The sequence below is a fragment of the Astyanax mexicanus genome, chromosome 20 (genome assembly GCF_023375975.1).
Source record: "Astyanax mexicanus isolate ESR-SI-001 chromosome 20, AstMex3_surface, whole genome shotgun sequence".
Taxonomy (NCBI): Eukaryota; Metazoa; Chordata; class Actinopteri; order Characiformes; family Acestrorhamphidae; genus Astyanax; species Astyanax mexicanus.
Window position 1 is genome coordinate 39683340 of NC_064427.1, and position 23395 is coordinate 39706734.

General features: G+C 36.8%; 2 protein-coding genes across 5 annotated transcripts in view; one reads left to right on the forward strand and one right to left on the reverse strand.

Annotated features, from left to right (window-relative positions):
• ripk4 (receptor-interacting serine-threonine kinase 4) overlaps positions 1–16178 on the reverse strand; it is a 29551-nt gene extending 13373 nt beyond the window's left edge. Inside the window, exons 1-4 of one of the 2 annotated variants that reach the window (XM_022681492.2) lie at positions 15670–16178; positions 12653–12728; positions 10263–10491; positions 784–1075 (exon numbers count right to left, since the gene is read on the reverse strand). In XM_022681492.2, the coding sequence (XP_022537213.2) occupies positions 784–1075; positions 10263–10491; positions 12653–12668 (537 nt within the window). In that variant the 5' untranslated portion in view covers positions 12669–12728; positions 15670–16178. Of the gene's footprint in view, positions 1–783; positions 1076–10262; positions 10773–12652; positions 12729–15669 lie in introns of those variants that run through there. The other variant, XM_022681494.2, reaches the window with a different exon arrangement.
• Positions 14856–22713, forward strand: nsun5 (NOP2/Sun RNA methyltransferase 5). 3 transcript variants are annotated; one of them, XM_049468612.1, is made up of 10 exons: positions 14856–15090; positions 17872–17991; positions 18113–18284; positions 19920–20028; positions 20149–20287; positions 20788–20903; positions 21022–21221; positions 21862–22063; positions 22204–22362; positions 22461–22713. In XM_049468612.1, the coding sequence occupies exons 1-10, from the start codon at positions 14998–15000 to the stop codon at positions 22633–22635; spliced, it is 1485 nt and encodes a 494-aa protein (XP_049324569.1). In that variant the 5' UTR covers positions 14856–14997; the 3' UTR covers positions 22636–22713. The 3 variants fall into 3 exon arrangements, with proteins under 3 accessions (XP_049324569.1, XP_049324570.1, XP_049324571.1); XM_049468613.1 differs by having other exon boundaries at positions 21043–21221; XM_049468614.1 differs by lacking the exon at positions 14856–15090 and adding an exon at positions 16674–16765.
• The last annotated feature ends 682 nt before the right edge of the window (positions 22714–23395 follow it).

Here is a 23395-nt window from a genome sequence, read left to right on the forward strand (position 1 = left end):
AACAAACTGTAACCTTTTCGTTCCCCCTTCCCCTAATCTTCACCTCCACCCAAAAAGCCCACTAGAGCCTCATTAATCCTCCAGCGCAATGTCACTAAAGTGAGAGGCGTTATTTTGTATACTGGGCTTAAGGCATGCCACCGTTCCTAAGAGGGCGGGTTGTATGCTGCCATGCCCTCAGGCCTCCCCCATGCGTAGGGAAGGCCCTGTGTCTGAGTGTGTGAGGACGTGTGCAGGTGTGTGCCTGCCATGCATTAAGGCTGCTTAGCACCAGCCTGTTGAGACAGGCCCGCGCCACGTATTTACATCCAACCTTTTCAATCCAGGGAAATGCTTTCCCACCCATCCTCCCATCCCACGCTTACTCATCCGCAGAGAAGGACGGGCACGGGCGGGATAAAGTCTGGGAAAGCATTTCTGCCCCCAGGGGACTTCATGGAAAAGGTAAGGCCTGTAGAAAAAAGACGGCATTTTCATTCCCCCGTGGCTTGAACTCCAACGTTTTTCCAGGATGGAATGGTCTTGCAAATTTTTTCATGGGAAAAGCTTAAATCACCCCCCACCCACAAGTGGTGTGTACAACCAAACAGCAACACATTGCTGTTAAAATACTAAAGGCATTGAAATACTAGAAGATTTGAAGAATTTGAAGAAATCTCACCTCGCTTTTGTGGACACTATTCAGAAGATTTATTTCTGAAATACTTCACAGAATTCTATAAAATCTTAAAAGATAAGCTCTAGATTTATCTAGATATGGAAGATATGATGTACCACACACACCTTGACATGATAGTGGGCATCCAGCAGAATATTGGCAGGTTTCAGGTCCAGGTGCAGCAGAGGTGGGTTCATGCAGTGCAGGAAGTTCATGCCCACTGCAGTTTCATGGATGATGCGGAAGCGTAATTCCCACGGCAGTGGCTCAGCAGCCAGCAGAGCCTCCAGAGACCCTGTCTCCATGTACTCCATCACCAGGCCCTGCGGGTCGCTGCAGATGCCGTACACAGGAAGGATGTAGCGGAACTTTGCTGCCTCCATCTTATTGGCCTCCTCCAGGAGCTCAGCACGCTCTCTGAGAACAGGAAACAGAAAAACTTAAAACGTGTGTTTTAAATTCTAGAATAAGTGTGTGTTAAACCACAAGATACATTTTACCACATATCTAGACTGTTATTTTTACCTTTTTGTGCACATTATTTTGGATGATTTTTACTTATACTTACTCAGCGGGAAATTAAACTGCCAATGTAATGTTTAATTTTATTTGTGCAAAGACAGATTCCACTTATTATCTTTAACATAGGGTGATCATATGCCCTCATCTTCCCACACATATCCTCTTTTTCCAGGGCAAACCCAAGCTGTTTAAAGGGTGGGGGTGTAAAAATAAACTTTTCATAACAGCAGCCTTTTCTACTGGAAGGCTCACAGGTGAGCACTTATTAAGTCACATTATCAAATGTCTCAATCTAGGCAGCATACCATAATTTACTAGTAGGATGGGCACTATTAGACATTCAATCTTAATACCCAAACAAGAAGGGCAGCCAAAAGTGCACTTTGTATCTTTTTTGCCACTTTAGAGGGAACTAGTGACGCTTTTTCAAACATGGAGGTACCAAATGGGCAGTTGCCCCCCCAGCCCCCCACTTGTGTCCAGCCAGGATTTATAAATTGTCTAAAATGTCTGGTTTGTTCTTACTTTACGAAAAATTGTGTAAACAGTTTATACAGCTTTAAACATTTTCCATTGTTCCTTCCCACTGCCACTATTGGTCTACATTTTACATTTTAAAAGTTGTTTCACTTTGGCATGACATTAAATATGTTATGTAAAAGAAGATATTAAAATGATTTTTTGCTTTTTTACTTTTTTACTTATAAATGTTGATTTATTAAATGTTCATTAATATAGTTACGCACTTTCAGAGATATTTAACTACCTTATTTCCTTTTTTACAGACACTGCCAATGCTTTTTTGAAACTCAAAATATGGCCATTCCACTTAATACATGCCCACACAATTTCAGAAACTGACAGTCTTGTCCATCTGCCCCCACTATTAAGCCTCACTTTAATTCTGATAATTAATGTTGACGTACCATGAGCATGCTGGCCAGTCTTCAACCTCATTCACAAGATAACACCTCACAATCCCATGTCCTATCAATTTTGGCATGCATTTCTGTGTATTTATCTTAAGATTTGTTCAGCTTTTATAGCTATTTTGATAGTTTAATAAAACTTACGGTTAAATGCGTTTTTCTTCCATGTTCCACTTTCGATTTTTCAAATTACAAAAAGAAAAATCATTATTAAATCTGGCTTTTTACAAAACCATTATCGCTAACTGGGTGTTGATTGTTTGCACTGTTTTTGATGTACTGCACTATTTGATAAGAATGGCCAAATGCTTACATTACTATTGCAAAACATGATGCAATACTCCTCATCATTCAAATGGAAATGTGATCGCTCAACAAACTAATTGTTTGCTATCAGGACTGTAAACATAAAAAGTTGAAGACAATTGCGGTATTCAATAATTGAGTGTACCCTGTGATTTCATTTAAAGTTAAACTTATATTATTTTGTGCTGCACAAAAACATGAGTAGTTTGACTTGACAGTGGAAAGTAACTTAACATGGGAAACATACCATACAGCTAACCCATAAACCATACATGGGAAAAAAAACACATAATTAGAATACCAGACATGCCAGAGCTAAAGGTGGTAAATCAGTAAACAACAGCACAAAAATTCATGCACATTAAATACAAATACTCTCATGGTTGACATTATAACCCAGTTTTTAATAGCATTCCAGGGCAGGACTTAAATATAGCTCTGAGCAAAGCGGCATGAATGGGTATTTTGTTTCCCAGTCCACCTGCAGTACACTTTGCATGATGGCCTTTATCAGTGTTATGTTCATGAAAATGCTCAAACGTTGAATCATGAGCTGAAGAGAGGCGTCTCAAAACAGAAGCACATTTTAACACAAAAATTTAATTTGGGAAAAAAAAGCCCACAATAATAAGTCTCTGCTCAGTGCACTGAATTTCACACTGATAACAAAGTCAATTACAAATGAGGACTTCAGTGATCTTTACACAGTCTTTACACAGTCTGTCCAATCAGGAACCTTTTCCCACATATCCATCAGGCTACTGCTCGTGTACACAGCACACATTCATATTCTACTGCGGCCATTTTAGAAAATAATAACACACAGATCACATACAGATATGGCTTCTGGACCAGGTACAGACATGTGACATTACAAAGAAAAACAAACAAATTCAGAGTACACCGCTTCCTGTTACGGAAATTGTGAGTCACCATTATAATGAGCCAAATCACAATCGGGTTTATTTGGGCGTTTCTTTTTTTTCTTTTTCTATGTGCGCTTACATGTATTTACAGTGCTTAAATTATTCATACCAAAGCTGTTAGCTTTCTTTCTGTGGGTTAAAAGAAAGTTTAAGTAGTTTAAGTGCTATACCCTTTAGTTTGGTAGCTTGAGTGTTATAGGTTTTTAAAAGTGAAAAGCTTTCATAACATTAACTCTATACTTCAAACAACATATAATGCAAGAATTGGTCATTTTTTGCTTGTGACAGCCCCATCAGGGAACATGTGAAATTTTTACAAGGTGAGAGATGCAGATTAACAGTGTCCTGCATGGTTCACCAAAGTTACGTAGTGCAGTTAAAAGCGTGTCAGCCAACAATATTGAGAATATCCTCTCATTACAGGTAAGTGCAGCATCAAATTGATCTGCTATTTAAGGGGAAATTCTATATAATGCTGCTGTAACATTTTAGTATAAGTGGTCAGTTCTTTAACTGACTTATTGCGAGTTCTAGCTATTACCATTAGCAGCAGCCTAATACGGAGTAGGTCCCACTTGTCCCTGCACAACTGTTTTGATTGCATTGAAGTCATGAACTTTACAAAACCTCTGACAAAACAGCCGTTAGAAGCAGATACTTCAAGGCCTGTAAGTTGCAATGATTGTCTTTATGAGCCTTAGATTCCTACAACCTTGTTGTCGGTTCACTTGTTGTCCTTTCCTGGACCACTTTTGGTAGGTACTGACCACTGCATTCCAGAAAAAAAAAAACAATAAGAACTGCCTGATGTTTTAAATGAGATGAGATTCTGTCCCATTTATCTAGCCTTCACAGTACAGCCCTTGTCAAAGTGGCTAATATTTGCCATTTTATGTTTTTAATGCATCAAGTTCGAGAACTGACTGTTCTGTGAATTCACCAATAAAGACGTATATCATTGCTACTTGGAAAAAAGTAATATGATGTTTTTTTTATTTATAGGAGAAGGAAAATACTCTAGAAAGTTTTGTATGAAGTATGTTTTACTTTCTTTACTCATAGAAAAGTATGAAAGTACACACTTTAAATGTACTTAAAGTTAAAAAAAAAAAAGTAAAAGTAATTCTTACAAGTAAATTTTGTAATGGGAAGATTTTATTGACTGAACAATGTACACAACAACACCAAGAGCAAATAACGGTACTGCGAATGTCATACAAAATGTATTTAATTATTTATGGATTGCAAGCACCACAAAAAGTAAGAAAATCCTGCAATTTTTATATTCAGCTCAAAAGAACCAATTGTTTAAATGGTACTCAACAGATTTTAACTACTGGTTGAAATAGTATTATAATGGTGGATTGCTTTTCTTATTTTCAGCTCTGATACAAACGTCATGGGACACATGACGGACATCATGTTCCATGATGTTCCATGATTCCATGAAAAAAAAATGCTAAAAATGCTGCACTGACCTGTGGGATATATATGTGGGGTCTAATGCACTGAATGTGGGTGTGGAGTCCCTTGTCACTTCTTTAGTTCTAGTCATTAGTTTTCAGACATTTTATAACACTTAATCAACACAATCAATTTAAATTCTGCTATCTCATCACTTTTAGTATGCAAGTGTAAATGCTCAGTACTTAAAATACTTTAAGGATAACAGTGGACCGTGATTTTATCAGGCCTATGTATCAGCTCAACAACAGCTCTTTAGTATTAAATATTGTTTGATACAGCTCCTTGGTGGTCTGGCAGCACACCCTCGGCTAGATTTAACAACAGATGGGGAAAGTAATACTCTACTTTTTTAAACAAGTGAGCCAGTGCAATTCCAGTGCAAATGGTGGAACAAACTACCTTCTACTACCAGATCAGGAGAATCTCTCACTATCTTTAATAAACTCCTGAAGACAGAGCTCTTCAAAGAGCACTTACTCTCCTAACACCTCTAACAAACTACCTTCCACTACCAGATCAGGAGAATCTCTCACTATCTTTAATAAACTCCTGAAGACAGAGCTCTTCAAAGAGCACTTACTCTCCTAACACCTCTAACTAACTACCTTCTACTACCAGATCAGGAGAATCTCTTGCTATCTTTAATAAACTCCTGAAGACTGTGCTCTTCAAAGAGCTCTTACTCTCCTAACACCTCTAACTAACTACCTTCTACTACCAGATCAGGAGAATCTCTCACTATCTTTAATAAACTCCTGAAGACAGAGCTCTTCAAAGAGCTCTTACTCTCCTAACACCTCTAACTAACTACCTTCCACTACCAGATCAGGAGAATCTCTCACTATCTTTAATAAACTCCTGAAGACAGAGCTCTTCAAAGAGCACTTACTCTCCTAACACCTCTAACTAACTAACTACTTCTAACCTCATTTCCTTCTTCCCCTCCTTCACTCCTCTATGTTTTACCTTTAACTTCTATTATTTTTGTACTTGACTATTGTAAGTCACTTTGGACAAAAGCGTCTGCCAAATGTAATGTAATGTAATGTAATGTAATGCAATTCATCCCACTGAATAAAGAGGCTTGAAAGGTTTTCATATAAGTAATCAGATTTACGATTAGTGAATATGATTAGTAATGACTTACATTTCAATTAGATTACACTACTGAAACTGAGCACTGTTTGTCTTTTACATAAACTTAAATATTTTCGACATTTAGAACTACATACAGACAATACAGACATTTTTATGTGTTTCAGTACAGTAATGCAGTACTTTTACTTTCTTATTTTTCACCCCTGTGTCAAGTAATCTTGAAGCATTTCTATTGATCCGGTTTATCTCAGTGTTTAGGTGAGTCTTGCTGTGGTTCCTAAACACTTACTTCAACAGATTTCTTCAACAGACTTATTGTGAGTTCTATCCTATTAACATTAGCAGCAGTTTGAGTTTTGTGAGCTACGTTTATTTTTAACTGAAAAGAGAGACAAACTTATTTTCAGTTTTTGTTTCATTGCTTTTAAAACTTTTTTGCTTGTTTATTTTTGTATTATTAAATCAACACTTATTATTATTAACTCTTATTATTTTGATTAGAATCATATTATTTTAGTCAATAGTTTAGCTTTTATATTCTTGTCTGATCTTACATTCATTGTTTTTTTTTTACATTTATAACTTTATTTAAAACGTTTTAGGCATATTTTTTATTTTACTTCTTATTTGACTTTTTTCCATTATTACTTTAATCATCTTATATTAGTTACTCTTAATTTTGCTTTCTTTGAAACGGTTTTTAACTTGCATATGTTTCTCTATTATTTTTTTTTTCGAATTAAATAAATACGGGTAAATGCATCGTTTTTGTTTTTTATTATTATTATTATTATTATAAATCTTTGCTACATTGACAATAAGGGTCACTTTCAACGTACTTAAACCTAAAGGCTGATTTTAACAATTAAGAGTTTCACCCCAATACTATTATTGTCCATACAGTGTATAAACACATCATATACAACTAACAATTTAAACAAATACAATTTTATTTAAATAGAAAATTGAATATTTTGGGGAGAAATGTATCAGCACTTTATTGGTGATGTTAAAAACTCCTAGTCTAATACATTCTCCAGTACTGTAGATCTGTGTTCACACTATTCACCCCTGGATCCTAAATGCACCTTAAACCCCCTACTTAAATCATTTACAAAGGATACCTGATATGGCAGCGTGAATCTTTTAGAGCTGACAAATAGGGAGTGAAGGAGACAAAAAATGGGGACAGAGTGAATAGGAAAGGGAAAGGTGTACTGCACTTGTTAATCTCTTTCTACAATCCATTACAGACAGACAAAAGATTCCCTTAAAGAGGAAAAAAAGAGCCCTGGTCTGGTGCAACCGGTTCCTCGACTCGACATTGTCTGCACAAACCCCAAACAGGTAGAGCCACGGAGGACAAAGCCCGCTTTTGAGTTTACAGCTTGTTTATATGGAGAGGGGACTGATTAGAGCAGCATGCAGAGGTCATCAATTGATGGCCTGTTTAGGCCTATACTGTTAACAGACTTTCATTGCAGGGCTGACATTCCTCCATGTAGACCTATGTAGACATCTTTGTGCCGCTTATGTTTTTTTACTGCGTGTGACAAGACGATGGCAGCACGTCTTCAGGACAACTAATGTCAGACATGCAGCCCTCCTGATCTGTATCTCACGCAGACAATGAATCTCTTTAGTACTCTTTACTACTAAGTTCTGAGACGTGTAGTCAGCCTGGGCTTGATAAGATGTTTAACCCTCTCAGTTTATGTAGCTGCAGATAAAATAAAGCACACCTCTTGACCGTAAAACTGTGACACACACATCTACCTGATAGTTATCAATATACCCAATTATTCTGAGGCCTATGGAAGCGCAATTAGAAATGCCCAATACATGAATCAGCCACTTTTGCTCCAGTTTTGGAAAATATTTATTGAAATTGCTTATCTTATTCTTCTTACATGTGGAGTAGATATTTATTTGATTTCATGTTATTTATTAGGCTACTTATTTTTGTTGATTTTTTTTTTAAACAGGATTCTGCCAGTTTTTTTTTTTTTTTTTGGCTATTGTTAGAGGGCTTTCCCCCAATACTGTTGTGTTTGCTGCAGATATCATAATGAGCATGACGAAGACTTCCATTTGTGTCTCTGGTCTGGCCCATTCATGAGCAAATAACATTGCTAATATTTGGATATTCTTCTAATAATAAGATGCTAGGTATGGGTCTGTGTGTTTTACATGTTATCCCACACAGTTTCACATATGAAAGTAATGAATAAGACAATAACCACCACAAACCACCCCCCAACAAAAAAATAAAATAAAAGTAAAATCACAGCAGCATACACTGAAGCTAGGCGTTGCAGAAAAGGGCCCTATTCTTTTCTACCATAAAACGGTCATGAGAACTTCACATTCACCTTAATTTGTAATCATGGGCTATATAAAATTACTGCAAGTGACGGTATTTGATGAAATAGTGCTAAGTAATTAAATGACGTCATATCTACAGGCAACTTGAGCAAGTCTTTGTTTGGATTATTTACGCTAACACTTACTGCTATGTTGGATCAAGACTGACATACAGCACTCTGCTGAAACTAGATCTGGGAGTGAAAAAATACATGTATTTTAGACTTTTTTATCCTGGTATTTAAAGAAAGATTTTAGTGACATTTATGATAACCCATTTTCAAGCCAAAATAATGCTCTATTGTTTTTACTATGTATATTTCACTAGCATATAAATAGTTGCATTATTATAAAAAAGGTAAATCATATCAAAAAAGTAAAATCAAATTATGTGATGCAAAGAGTTAAAACATCTAAAACAAACTGAATTATAACAATGAGAGATTTATGCTTATAGTGACAAATATTTAAATTTAAACCAAAATGCCTCAAAGAGTACCTTATGGATCATTTATGCTCTTTTAATATGAGTACAGATAAAGATAGGGATGGAGACTTCTATTCATACTCTACATTTATTTAATTCACATATGTGTATGTTTTTTTAAAGCTTATGGAAACGGATGGAATGAAGCAGTACCACTGGAAATCATAGAGCAGAGCAGATAACAGTTCACAGGAAACACAACAACTGACAGACAAAGAAAATCGCAATATAACTTCTTACATAATTTAAGCCACTTACAGCCGTTTACACAACTGGCTCTTTCGTCTTCCTTTAATAAGAATATTATCATGACCTTCTCCACTGTTGCGATATTTGGTGTCAGAAACGTTTCACAGACAATGTATAATGACAAGAATGTGCCAAAAAACAAATTAAATTCTTGTCTAGTTTAGTTAGTAAAGTTAGTATAGTTTTTTTAAACCCTATTATCAAAACACCACAGACCTGGGGACACAGTGAAGAGGAGACGAAGGCACAGACACAGACGCAAACAAATTACATGAATTAACAAGACCTGGATGAATAAGACTCAGATCAGACTTCCGACACAGCTGAGCACACAGAAACACACACAGTCTCACGCTCTTTAAAATTATATTGTAGTATGTGGCAGAAAATGGCCACATTAAAAATTTATTATTTAACTTTTTCAGTTAAATATTTAAACTTGGCCTTAATGCAAAACAACCATGACATGCATAACTGGTAAATATACAAGCTGGATACATTCCTATGTGCTGTGTAAGAACAGTGTAAGATTACTGAGGTGGAAAAAACAGCAGCACTGAAATAAAGGGGTTGTGGATGTGTATGCTTTTGTGTGTGTGTGTGTGTGTGTGTGTGTGTGTGTTTGTAAGGTGGGGGTGCATAATCATGCCTCTAGGCAATACAATATCATTGAATCTACTACATGAAAAGGGGGTTGGGAAGTAATTTCCCAACTGCTGAGCAAATGTCTGAAAAAGGTGCCATTTTTTGTTGTTTTGTATGTAACAGTCACTTACATAAGTTAGCGTTTCCAACATTTAAAGTTGGGGGTATTTAGTTATGAAACATTTTGCAGTTAGTTGCCTGTTACTTACTTTTGAATTATTGCAATATATATAAATGTAAACTTTATTATAAGTTACTACTGAATTTTTTAAGTTATAAAGTTGTCTCAGTCTCTCATGTAGCTACACACACTCTAATTCATCAAACTAACTCATCAATTTGAGAATCAAAATCAATAAACACTCAACAAAACACCAGTCTGTGCCCTTGAGAACGTAAGAACGTAAGAACCAGACCCACATATGGCCTCCATATCAATAAAGCAAACTCCACTTGCCCTTCAGAAAGCTGAGGTTATTACACACGTCAGCCCTCCCTGCTTTCTGCTTTCTTTGTTACACAAACACATCCACACAAAATCAAAATACACTCAGTCCATACAAAAAAGAGCTTAAACTCAGTTCTAAAAGCCATTAGAAAGAGCCACTCACTTGTCGTCCACATGAAGGCTGGGAGGACACTTTATGGCCAGCCATGTTTTCCACTGCATATGCCGTACTTTGTACACTTGTCCGAATCCGCCAGATCCAATCTTCTCCCAGCTCCCGAACTCAGAAGAGTCAAACGTTCTCAGCGACCCCATGACCCCTGGGGAGCTCTCTTGAACATCCATCTTAAAAGCTGCCAGATAAAGACTCCTGTTTGGGCTCCTTCTTCGTCCTTTGCGATTCACATAAAGGCAAAAAAGAAAGTCACACACCTGTGCTCTTCCTTGTTTTTTCCTTTCTGTTCAGACAGCTTGTGTGTGTCTGGCCCTTCCCTCTGTTCAGGTAGAGGGAGGGTGGGGCTTTAGCCCATGACATCACTTCCTGGGCCTGCCAGTGTGAGTGAAGTAAGACTGGGAAAGGCTGTGAGAAGACTACACGCTGGCTGATCTGTGTTTACTGTGACCATTTCCCTGCTAACGTTTATCCAGTGCCTAAAGCATGGCTCTTTGATTTCTGCAAAAAACAACAAAAAGCATAATACAATATGTATTATGTGTTACAAACTGTCATCCAAGCTTAACGGAGTACACCTAATAGCCCAGCACCTTTATAAGAAGTGGTTATTACACTGGTGCATATATCTCTGCGTCCCGGAGGGGGCAGCTGGGGAATGTTTGCCAACATTACCCAACAATGTCTTGTTATGTGATCCAGGCAAAATGACCCCAGTGTGGAATGTGTGGATTCATCTCAGAGACACACTAACCCATTCATGCCTGAGTTTACACCAGTCCCTGCTCATTACCTGTAGTGTGAGGTAACTCTGGTCTGCAGAAATATAAAGAACTGGCTCAGGTTAACTGTTCTGAATGCTTTTCAGGAATGTCCTAATGTTGTAGGTGAGAACTCTAAGTGTGAAATTTGAGGAAGACAGTGCTATACCTTCTGGGGCACTGTACTGGTATATAAAAAATAATTGTAAGCCTTTTTTATCTAATTCTGCTAAGCTGATTACCCCACCCACTTAGCTGCACTCCCCTATCTCTAGTGATGCCCCAACACCAGGAGGGTAAAGACTAGCACATGCCTCCTCCGATACATGTGAAGTCAGAGAGCCACCGCCTCTTTTCTGCTGCGAATGTAGCATTACTGAGTAGCCAGAGTTTTAATATATAAAATAACATGTTGTTTTATATATAATTAAATTTAAAAAAGGAAACACAATACCAATAATAATGTACTGATTTCAGAGTATGCTTGTGATTTGCAATTTTGTCTGACAAATCAGTATTTCAAACAAACATAAATTAACCTAAAATATAAGTGTTTGTACCTAAAAATAATGTTTAGTACAAAATGTGAGTTTTCCAACAGTAACCTCTCCATTAGCTATATGCAAGAAATTAACATAATTTAAAATACTACCACTCTGAGCCATAAGTAATGCAGTTAGTTCCATTTATTTCAGTCTGTTGTTAAATCAGTAAATCGCGATATTCTTTGTGTGACTATAAAAACAAAATTTTATTTATTATCAGGGGAACTGGTAAGACTTTTAGGAAATGGATTTAAGACATTTGAGACAAATTAAAGCCTTTTTATTAGCTAAACCAATTTGAGACCTTTAAAGATGTTTTAACACTCTGCAGACACTGTGGGGTAATTGCAATAAGGGTCCTAATAAGGAAGTTTCAGCAGCAACTGGGCCATCTTTATAACATCTTTATGGGCCTTTTAAATTATGCTACAGACATTTTTGTACAACCTTGTCAAAGGAAAGATCAATTTTTCTTGATGACACACAGTAACTCACAAGTTAGCTTCCATCAATACTGCATGTATAGTCCTGATGCTTCTTTGTAAGTTTTTGGTATTCATTTCCAAACATAATTTCTCATGATCTGCAGCAAGATATGTTTGTTATTTTTAACTCTAAGACTCTAAGATGAAAAATGATTAGATTTAAAATAAAACATCAAGATAAGTATGTCACACAGCAGGGGTTCTCTAGAATCAATATACCCTTCCTATCTGGCCAAAGGTGTGCCAGGTATCTCAGTCAATAAACATGACATATATTCCAAATCATATGGATATCATCACTGTCCAATGGAAAACACTTATCTCCAAAACAGCAACTTTACAGGAGAGAGAAAAAACCTTCTAAACTTTCAATGAAAGTCAATGTAAAAAGAGTTAATTTCAGGTCATTTTGAAGAGTTTCTATTGGTCCGTTCATCAAGAAATTTTGGCACAGTGTAAAGTAGAGTTTGTCCGTTTAAATTATGTAGTAAACTAAAAATCGACAAACAATATAGTCTAAAATAAACATTTTGGTTAATGCTAGTAGGTCAGTTTTATGTATAAGGCACTAGCCAAGAGCATCAAGTTACCTGGTAGTATCCACATCAGTTGTTTTCAGTAGAAATCAAATGGCACCAATAGACCATCCACCCAATGTAACATCACCTTGTCCAGAAACACAAATAAAAAAGACTTAAAGGGCGTGGACCTGGTCGTTTGCAAGTCCATCTGAAGTGCTAGTTTTCACCATTGCTAAGATGAAGTGCGAATGATTTAAAACATTTACTGGCAAAGATAAGCCTACATCAGAAGCTGACAGCTTTGCTTTCATGTGTAAATGATGAGAAAAAGGGCATCCACACTGCAAATGGTCAGACATTTGAACAGAACTGGTATCTGTGATGCGTCTCAGCTCAGCTTCTTTTTGAGTACATCAGCAGAGAGAGAACAGACTGTATAAAAAACAATCTGTATTTATCTTATAGCATAGTGTGTGGTTACAGGTTAATACTGCCAGGTTTCTCATTTTAGATAGAGTTAAGTTTAATGCCCTCTCCACAATTTAATGTCGTCCTTTAAGTGTTAGAAATATTATGAAGACAAACAATAATTGATTTGCTCTGATATATTTATGAAGTATGTGGGCAGTCTGTGAAACAGCAAAACAACTGTCATTTTTTCTTTCATATTTATTCAAACTGCACATGCAAAATGAATTTATATGCCTATTCCTTTTTATACCACAAAATAAACATACATGGCTAATAATTCACTTTCATTAACTTTTATATCCAGTGTATATTTGTTGTGATTTTGTTGAAAATGCAACTAAAACATTCATTTGTAACAATTAGTTAATATCTAGAATCAGTTAAATTCAATAATACAGGTTTTCTGCAAATGGTTAATTATTAAATTTTTGTCATTTATTATCACTTTTTGTCCAAACAGCTGTTATGTTTCGTTTAAATAATGTATTTAGTATATTGTAGGAACCAAACAAAGAAAAACAGTTCCTCAGAGATGGCTGGACAATAATTCTATAGTAACAAACAGTACCAGTCAAAAGTTTGGACACACCTTCTTATTCAGATTTTTTCCCCTCTATTTATTTTATTTTCTACACTGTAGATTAATATTCAGGACATGAAAACAATTAAGAAACACATGTAATTATGTAGTAAATTAAAATGTGTTTGTCCTCTACAATCCTCTGATCTAAACCTGACCAACTGAGAGTGGCGATTTGGAATGAGCTGGAGATTCACAGCATGAAGAAAAAGCAGCAACTATTGTTCAGCACCTCCAGGAACTCCTTCCTTTAAGACTCTTTGAGAAAACTATTCCAGGTGACACTCCCTCATAAAGATACTGAGATTAAAACACCAGTATATCTTTAATGTCTTCAAAAATAAATGTACAATGTAAGAAATCATAAAAAGGAAGAAAACCTTACATTACATGAGTCTGTAATACATTATTTAGAAGTTCTTAGACCCATAGTTCTGGTGTGGGCGTTCCTGGCAGTTTTATGTGGCTTTTATATTGTTTACATCGTTATCGTCACACCGGTGTTCTGTCAAATTGTCCTACCCATCGATACATGCTTCCCAAAGGTACTGCGCATGCGCTGACCTACACAATTTAATTATTTCTTGTGTTTTTTACTTAAAATGTATCTGTTTTAGGGGGGTTTATTTGCATTAAACAACCTGGACGCACTGTCATTGCACAAAACTATAAATGGAAACTAATAATTACAATTATTATTATAAATAAATACAAAATCAGTTTGTAATGAGCTATATTTACCATAACTTTGCCATGATACAATGATTTACGCAATCCAAATTTAATAACGTACATCTACTGGAATTTCACTGGGTACATGCCCTAAAATAGCGTTTCTTTTGTATTTTTACAGTTAAATATAAGGTTACATTAGGGCAGCACGGTTCGACAAGGTAGGACAATTCGACAGAACACCAGGAATTAATGCTAGGATTGACATAATATAGCATAATGACAGAATATAAATTGTGTTTGAAAGGTGTGTATAAAAAATAACAAATGTTTTATTGCAAAAAGAGTGAAATGTGTGCTGCTGTTTTATGCCGTTTTGTTTTAATGGGGTGTATATGGTGTCTATGGGGTGCCCACTGTTAGCACTAATTAGCTACAGTGATGCTGAAAATGGGAAAATCACAAAAAGACGAATGCGTGTGTGTGTGTGTGCGTGTCGCCCTCTACAGGCGAGTCTGTGGAATTGCTTTGCCGTAAAGCGTGGCGGTGACGATGCTGAAAAATGACTGGCTGCAGTGAGGGCAGCATGGCGCGCTCATGAGGGAACCGAGCGGGTGTGATCTGTGTTTATAACTTAAGAATATTATCAGCGGTTGTACTGAAATTGACGTGAAGCGGACAGTAGGACAGCATGGCTCTTTATACAAAGGCTGCGGAGATCCTGGATAAAGTGGAACAGAAGAAGGGAGCTGTGAAAACGTTGGTTTACGACAGTAAATTCCAGGTAGTGATCCACACACGCACACACACGTAAAAAAAAACTTTAAACTGTTTGAACTTTAGAGCGAGTCGGAACCAAAATAGCACATGAATAGTCTCTCTCACAAGAGCTGCTCTAAGAATCGACTAATAATAAACGGCCCGAGTGTTTACTAGCTAACTATGAAGTTTACAGGTTAAATCATATTTTTAAACCATCAAAATACGCAAATAAGTTAAAATGTCTATAACGTTATTTGGTGAAGCTGGCACATGAAGATGGTACATATTTGTTATTAATATGAGTTAAGTTACATGTCTAATATGACATCCACCAACTTTCAACACAATAACAACAGTTAATGTTACTTAAGTCAAGCAGTGACTTTAATCCTACATGTGCACAGCTACAGACAGTAGATACCCAGACAGCAAAGCTAGCTAATGTCAGTGATAGGACCAGGAAATATTTAGGAAGCCCAACTGGGTCCCAGTATAAACACAGCTACCAACCCACTCAAATCCCATGCCCACCTAAAACTCACCTAACTAGCTATCTTAACTAACTAACTAACCCAGGATACAGTGGCTTAACGTTAGTTACCTGATCAGACATGCCCCTTTAGTCTTCTCCAGCTTCTTTCTTCATCCTCAAATGTGCAAGACCTCCGAAATAAAAGTGTGAAATCCATCTGGAACTGATTTATAAAATGTAACTTACTAGCTAAAATTTACAAAACTAGCTTTAGTTAACTAAATTAGTTAACCAACGTTAACGTTAAGTAGGTAACGTTACTGGTTAACTAGCTAACGTTACTGGTTCACTGCTAATTTTCAGTTAATTAGTTACTATTGATGTGAAACTTAAAAAAAAAAAATATTCAAGAGACATTAACTATTGTAGCTAAAGTAAAAAAAAAAAGTATAGATAAGGTTAACTTACATATAGCAAGTTAGTTTACCTAGCGTTATCAGTTTACCTCAGGACGCTAGTCCCGTGAACTTGACCCTAACTAGCTCGGGTAACGTTAGTTAAATTTAGCTAGTTAGCAGCTAATAGGTTAGCTAACTTACGAAGTTTAAACACGGTTAAAGGTCATTAAAATGTGTTAATTTGCCATAAATTCAGGCATGATATGTAGCTATATTGGTTCTGTAACAACTTAAAAATTAACTTTGTATATAAGGAATTGTAATAAGATTACAAGGCTAAATTTCCAATGTTAGCCGTTATCTGTTAGTTTAGGTTATTTTAGCTCAGTTTTAGTGGTTACTAACGGTCTTGCTCTCTGCAGCAGCAGCCGAGCCTTCCCCTAATGCAGTCCTAATGCAGTCATCGACCAAATATTATACAAATAACTGTTACTATACTAATATAGCGGAACCTAATCTCCCCTCTGTAACGTTACCAAAACCAACAGCCTTCAAAATTGTCCATAAGTTTATATGAGAGAATTCACCTTATTGCAATTCCTTATATACAAAGTTAATTTTTAAGTTGTTACAAAGCCAATATAGCTACCTATCCTGACATTAATTTATGGCAAATTAACACATTTTTAATGAACTTTTACAGTGTTTAAACTTCGTAAGTTAGCTAACCTATTAGCTGCTAACTAGCTAAATTTAACGAACGTTACCCGAGCTAGTTAGGGTCAGGTTCACGCGACCAGCGTCCTGAGGTAAACTGATAACGCTAGGTAAGCTAACTTGCTATATGTAACGTTATCTATATGTTTTTTTTACTTTAGCTACAATAGTTTATGTCTCTTCAGTATTTTTTAAAGTTTCACATCAGTAGTAACTAACCAGTAAATAGCTAGTTAACCAGTAAATAGCTAGTTAACCAGTAACTATTTAACGTTAACGTTGTTTAACTAATTTAGTTAAGGCATATTTGTAACTGTATAGTATCTAATTAAATTTGTATTTATTAAAGGTGTAAACTGTTTGGTTAGTGCTTACTCTTTTTAAAATACATACATTAAAATACATTAGCACTCAGAGTTTAATATGCATGCTGCACTTGAAAATGTTCTTCTACCCCATTGCCAGCATTAGCCAATCAAAGAAAAAAGACAGAAAAACGAGTGCTGTTAGCCAATCAGAGGCGAGTGTTTGCATGTCATGAATATTCATGAGTAGGAGCCGAAATCCTGTCCTTCTTCCCCACCCACTCTTCCACCAAACTAAAACAGCCTGAAACGGGAGCACCGGAGTAATTGCTTACTTTTTTTTTTATTATTTAACAAAAACTGGCTCACAGGGTCTTTATTAATACTGGAGACCACCACAAAATTAACAAAAAAAAAAATTAAATAAAACGGGACTTATAAATCACCTCTGAACTCAGAATTCTATTAGGTGAAATGTGTACCAAGGTGACAAGTGAGAACCTGCATTTCGAGTCTCCTCAGATCAGATGTTATGTAAGAAATGCTGATGTTCATAAGTTATTTGTCAAGCAATGCTTATCATATTAATACTACTGCAACTCAAAGAGGCCAAAATGCACCAATCTATCTGTTTATCTCATCCAAGCACTTTTTTTTTTACTTTAGTAATGTGTAAGAAAGCATACTTCCATCTACAAAAACAGAACCTCTTTTCTTTACTCAAGAAGAACTTTACAGTTGTTCGGTCATCATGCCATGCTGTGGTTTTAAAATGTACAAATGGAAAATGTACATCAGCATATTTATTGCAGCTAGTGGCTAATCTAATTGCTTGATGTGTTTAAATACCCTAGTGTAGTATTACTGAAGCAGGAAAATGCTTTTCTTCATTAATGTTGGTTCTCTTTCAGAATATTAAACAGCTTTTTGCTCTGGTGTGCGAGACTCAGAAGTATTCATCTGTGCTTCAAGAAATTATTGAGAGTACCAAATTTCTGAAGGAGACCAAACTCAAACTCAATTTAGCAAAGGTAAGCTCTCAACACCCTCCTCAGGTAGAGTTCTTAAACTTGCCTGTAAGGTATAGACATTTTTACATTTCTTCCACTGTTCAAAATCATTCTATTTCTGACCTCTTGCTCACGCTTTTAGGTGATGGTCTATGATTTGCTTTTCGGTCAAGGGGTTAAATGTGGAGGGGCTTGGAAGGCCATGATGATGAAGCATCGCTCCAGACTTCAGGCAGCTTTGGCTCGAATGAAGGTTAAGCAGAAAGTGAGCAGAAATGAAGACCTGCTTCCTCCCGGTGTGCAAGATGCCAAGGGTTCGTCATCTTGAATTCAGCAGTCTTTATTTGATCATTGACACGGCATAAACTTGGAATTTATTTGTGGCCCTCATTCTACAGACAGTGTAGACATACATTGGTGTAGACATGCACACTAATCACATTAGTTGATTGAACTGGTCGTTGATGGGAGGGGGTCTTTTATGACTGTTGCTGAGGTTTTGGTTTTGTCCCATTTTTCATGAGCTAAACTCAAAGATTAAGACTTTTCCTATGTAAACAAAAGGCCTTTTTCTCTCAAATTTTGGTCAGGATTGGGTGTAAATCTGTGTTAGTGAACCCTTCTCCTTTGCCTAGATGAACCATCCACTGGTCACAGGAGTGATGCATCAAGATGCTGATTAGACACAGTGATTATTACACAGGTGTGCCTTGGACTGATCACAATAAAAGGTCACTCTAAAATGTGCAGTTTTACAGTACTGTGAGAATCTGGTGTGGTTCAGAAGCCAGTCAGTATCTGGTGTGACCACTATTTGCCTCTTGCTGTGCAACACATCTCCTTCACATAGAGTTTATCAGGTTGTTGATTGTGTCCTTTGGAATATTGGTCCACGCCTTTTTAATGGCTGTGCAAAATTGCTGGATAATGTCAGGAACTGGAACCTGCTGTCATATATGCCGACCCAGAGCATCCCAAACATGCTCAATGGGTGACATGGCCGGTGAGTATGCTGTGCGCTGTGTTCTTTGTCCATACCATAACCCCACCGCCACCATGGGCCACTCGACTCACATCAGCAAAACCACTCACCCGGAGGACACTATACATGCAGTCTGCCATCTGCCCTGTACAGTGAAAAACAGGATTAATCCCTAAAGAGATCACCTCTCTATTGTGCCAGACGTCATTAAAAGTGAGCATTTGCCACTCAAGTTGTTGTAACCAGTCTAACAAGGCACACCTGTGTAATAATCACTGTCTAATTAGCATTTTGATGTACCACACATGTGACTGGTGGATGGATTATTTCAACAAAGAAGTAGGGCTCACTAACACAAATTTAGACCCAATTGTGAAGAACAATTTCGAGAAAAGCCTTTTGTATACATAGGAATTGCCTTAGATCTTTGAGTTTAGCTCACTAAAAATGGAAGCAAAACCAAACGTTTTGCGTTTCTATTTTTGTTCAGTGTGTGTATATATTAGTTCAATCCATTTAATGTGTTTCTGCTGAATATGTACATGAACAGACCTACTACTAACAATACCTACAATACTACTACTACTAATAATAGAAGATTACAAAGAACCTCAGCATACATGGGAGCAAAAACAAGCGTTGCATTTATATTTTGTTCAGTGTAGTTGCCCCCACATCTAGTCTGATTCTGTGCAATCGTTTTATGATTCATGTGTGGTAAATATCAGATATGGCACATGTTCATGTTTTATTGATGTTGCAATTGAGGATCATATTTTGAGGTTAATAAAAAAAAAAAAAACCTTTATGGCCAGGGTAAGGAAAATAGCTCTGGCACTGATAAGTGTTTCGATTTTTTTGTAAAAAGGAACACTGCTCCGTCTTTAGTTGGAGTTTTGTATTGCTACCATGACTTGATCTTCACATACTGAATGCTGAAAAATGAGTGCATGCTGTTCTTCCACAGCCCGGGGAATTCCACGTTATGTTCGTGTAAATATGCTGAAAACTACTGTGGAGGATGTCATTGACTACCTGAAGAGAGAGGGGTTTTCATATCAAGGCAGAGCAAGCCGGTTAGTCCAGGCGTTCTTCACATATTTCTTATGACAAAACTATTACTTTAGTATTGAGCTAAATACAGAATGAATAGTCTTTTCACTGTAATTTTGACCATTGCTCTTGTATTCCTTCAGGATTGAGGATTTATGTCATCTGTCTGGGAAGGCGTTCATGGGTGATGTGCACCTCAGAGAGCTTCTGGTATTTCCTGCAAAAATGGATTTCCATGATCATTACCTGTATAAAGCAGGCCACATTATTCTACAGGACAAAGTGAGAGACTTTCACATGCAATCTCTTTATGATGTGGACATCAAGTGGGAAAGGATTGTCCTTCATATAGTTTTAATCTCATTTCTGAAATTAATAATAATTAGTACTTACAGTCGATTAAAAAATTATTTAATTAATCGCAACAATATTATGTGGTTAAGTTAAGTAAATATAGCACTAGCATTATTAACACAGAACAGTGTTTTTTTAATGGAACATGCAGTGCATATGTGAACAGTGAACGCTGCACATACTGCACGTGTAAACAGCATGGAGCAGCAAAATTAATTGCATTTAATCACGTGCGTTCACGCTTTAACGTTAACATCGCTAATTGCAATATAAATAAAAACCTAACTACTGGGTTTCTTGTTTGTTTAAATTATATAACGCCAGACATCAGTAATATTTGTGTTCAGTTTCACAGACTGAAGTCTCTTTTTGAGTTGGAAGACTGGACTTAAATTTTGAGAGGCCCTTTTTTTGTTTTATTTGTGTAGGCCAGCTGTCTACCTGCATATCTCCTGGATCCCCCAGTCGGAGGCAATGTAATTGATGCTTGTGCTGCTCCTGGAAACAAAACCAGCCACCTGGCAGCCATCATGAAAAACAAAGGGTACAGCTGTGTGGTCTCTGTACATATGCTATTTTGGTACAATTCTGATATATATATATATATATATATATATATATATATATATATATATATATATTCATATTCATGATCAATAAAGCTTTTTACTGTATCTATTCAGAAAGCTGTTTGCCTTCGACCTTGACGTCAAGCGTCTGTCCACCATGAGCACACTTCTCCTGCGTGCTGGAGTCACATGTCACAAGCTGGCCAATCAGGATTTCCTCAAGGTTGATCCACTTTCCCCAGAGTACAAGGAGGTGAAGCATGTTCTTCTCGATCCGTCATGCAGCGGATCAGGTAATGGTTCAGACATTTATAATAATTATTGATAATTAGTACAGAATATTGTTTCTGTTGTTGGGTAATAATTCATGTACTAATTAGGGGTGGGCAATACAGCCCTAAAATAATATCACAATATTTCATAGTATTTTCGCGATAACGATACTCTTGGCGATATAAATTGACGTTTTTTTTTTTTCAAGAATACAATACTGCAACAAAATTAAAAGTTTATTTTATTATTGCATACGATTTATGTCACACCCCTACCTGAGATATTAAAAAATACAAGAATTTTATCAGATTTGTAACAGGAGTCAATGATCCAGAATGTCATGATACTCATACTAATAATAATGCATTCCATATATCTCCATGTATCCAGGATTAAAGTAAAATAAATGATACTGGACAGATATAATCTCTAGTCTCTAGTAGATATATAATGGGAAATGAGAACAGTATAATTTTTTCCTTTGCGCAAAAAAAAAAAACAGTAAAAAAAGTAGTACCCTGTGATAATTAGGGGTGGGTGATATGGCACAATATTTTTAAGGTATAATATCGTTCACGATATTCAAAAATGTTGGCGATATTATTGCTTATGATGCGATATGGCACACCCCTAGTACTAATACATCCATGATCCCCAAAGGAATGGTGTGTCTGCCTGATGGAAGCTCAGAGGAGCAGGATAGTGAACGTCTTCAGGCGTTGGCCGCATTTCAGCTGCGCTGTCTAGACCATGCTCTGCAGTTTCCTCAGCTCCAGCGTGTTGTCTACTCTACCTGCTCTATACACTCCACAGAGAACGAGGAGGTCGTGTCTGCATGCCTTCAGAAAAACCCTGGTTTCAGGTAAAGATCTCAAATCCTCTTACTAAACCATTTTACACAAATGTGTAATATCCTGCTGATATAATAGTTTTAGTATAAACCTCATCTTCACCTTCATAATCTTGTACATCACTCCAACTTTGTCACGTCTTCTCCTGCAGATTAGTGCATCTGTTTCCTGAGTGGCCTGAGAGGGGTCACGGTCCTCTGACCCAGTGTCTGCGAGCCAGCACTAAAGAAACCCTCACTCACGGGTTCTTTGTAGCAATGCTGGAAAGGCAGACCACTCCATGCAGTGGTGAAAGCATCCACGTCTCCATGTAAGTCACACAAACATATGCAATGAAGCGGTGGCCTGTACTTTTGGTGTTTTCTTTGTTTAAATTATCTGTTTGATTAATATGAAGTTTTGTCACAGGACATCATCCATGGATTTGGACATGGGTGAACCTGGTGGTGGTGATGAGGAGGTGGAGGATGTGGAGGATCAAGCACAGCAAGACAGCAGTGAGATACCTGAGGAACAACCACAGCAATCTACAACAAAGAAAAAGAAGAGAAACAGAAAGAAACACAAAAAACAAGAAAATTAAAATTCTTGGAATTTTTGAAATACAGATTATTGTGCAGTATGATGTGTTTTAAGTCACATAAAGCCATGTTGGACAATGCATGTTTCCTTTAAGTTTGTGTTTAGCTGCCATCTACCAGCGTACAGACGGAGCAAAAAAAAAAGGGAATGTTGCTTTCATTTTAGAGGATCAGATTTAGTGTCTTCATGTAGACTAAATCTACAATTGTTAATGCACATAATGGACACCCCTTCTAAAGAATGCATTCAGCTATTTTAAATTGCACCCATTGCTGATACACATGTGCAAATGCACACTTGCACAGCACTGCTAATAGACTAGAATAGGACTCTACTGAGCAGATAAACATGGATCTGCTGGAACCATGCAGCATGCAAGAACAGACAATGGGCTTAAAGGTTATAAAGCACCCCAGCATTAAGGTTTGAGTTTGGGATGAGGTGGTGTGGTGATAATCCAACATCCTGACCTCACTAATGCTCTCGTCACGGAATTCAATTAAATCCTAACACCAATACTTAATGTAGTAGAAACCCATCCATTGACAGTTACTCTAACAAATGACAGAATAAACTTTGAAAATACATTGATACTGTTGGAACAAGCAAAGTTGTAAATTTCTGTATGAAGGCATTAGTACATGTGCATCATCTGAACTGTACATTTTCTCCTTAATACCTTTAAGAAAAGGGTAGACAAAATGTCCTTATCCAGCACTCTGCATAGATTTATGATGCATCTTCTAAAAGGTAGGCATTTT

Bases quoted from the DNA above. Each gene is read 5' to 3' on its own strand.
- nsun5 (XM_049468612.1), top strand. From the start codon at position 14,998: ATGGCTCTTTATACAAAGGCTGCGGAGATCCTGGATAAAGTGGAACAG. The intron at 20,029-20,148 runs GTTAGTCCAGGC...GTATTCCTTCAG, and splicing joins TATCAAGGCAGAGCAAGCCG to GATTGAGGATTTATGTCATC. The intron at 22,064-22,203 runs GTAAAGATCTCA...CTTCTCCTGCAG, and splicing joins CAGAAAAACCCTGGTTTCAG to ATTAGTGCATCTGTTTCCTG.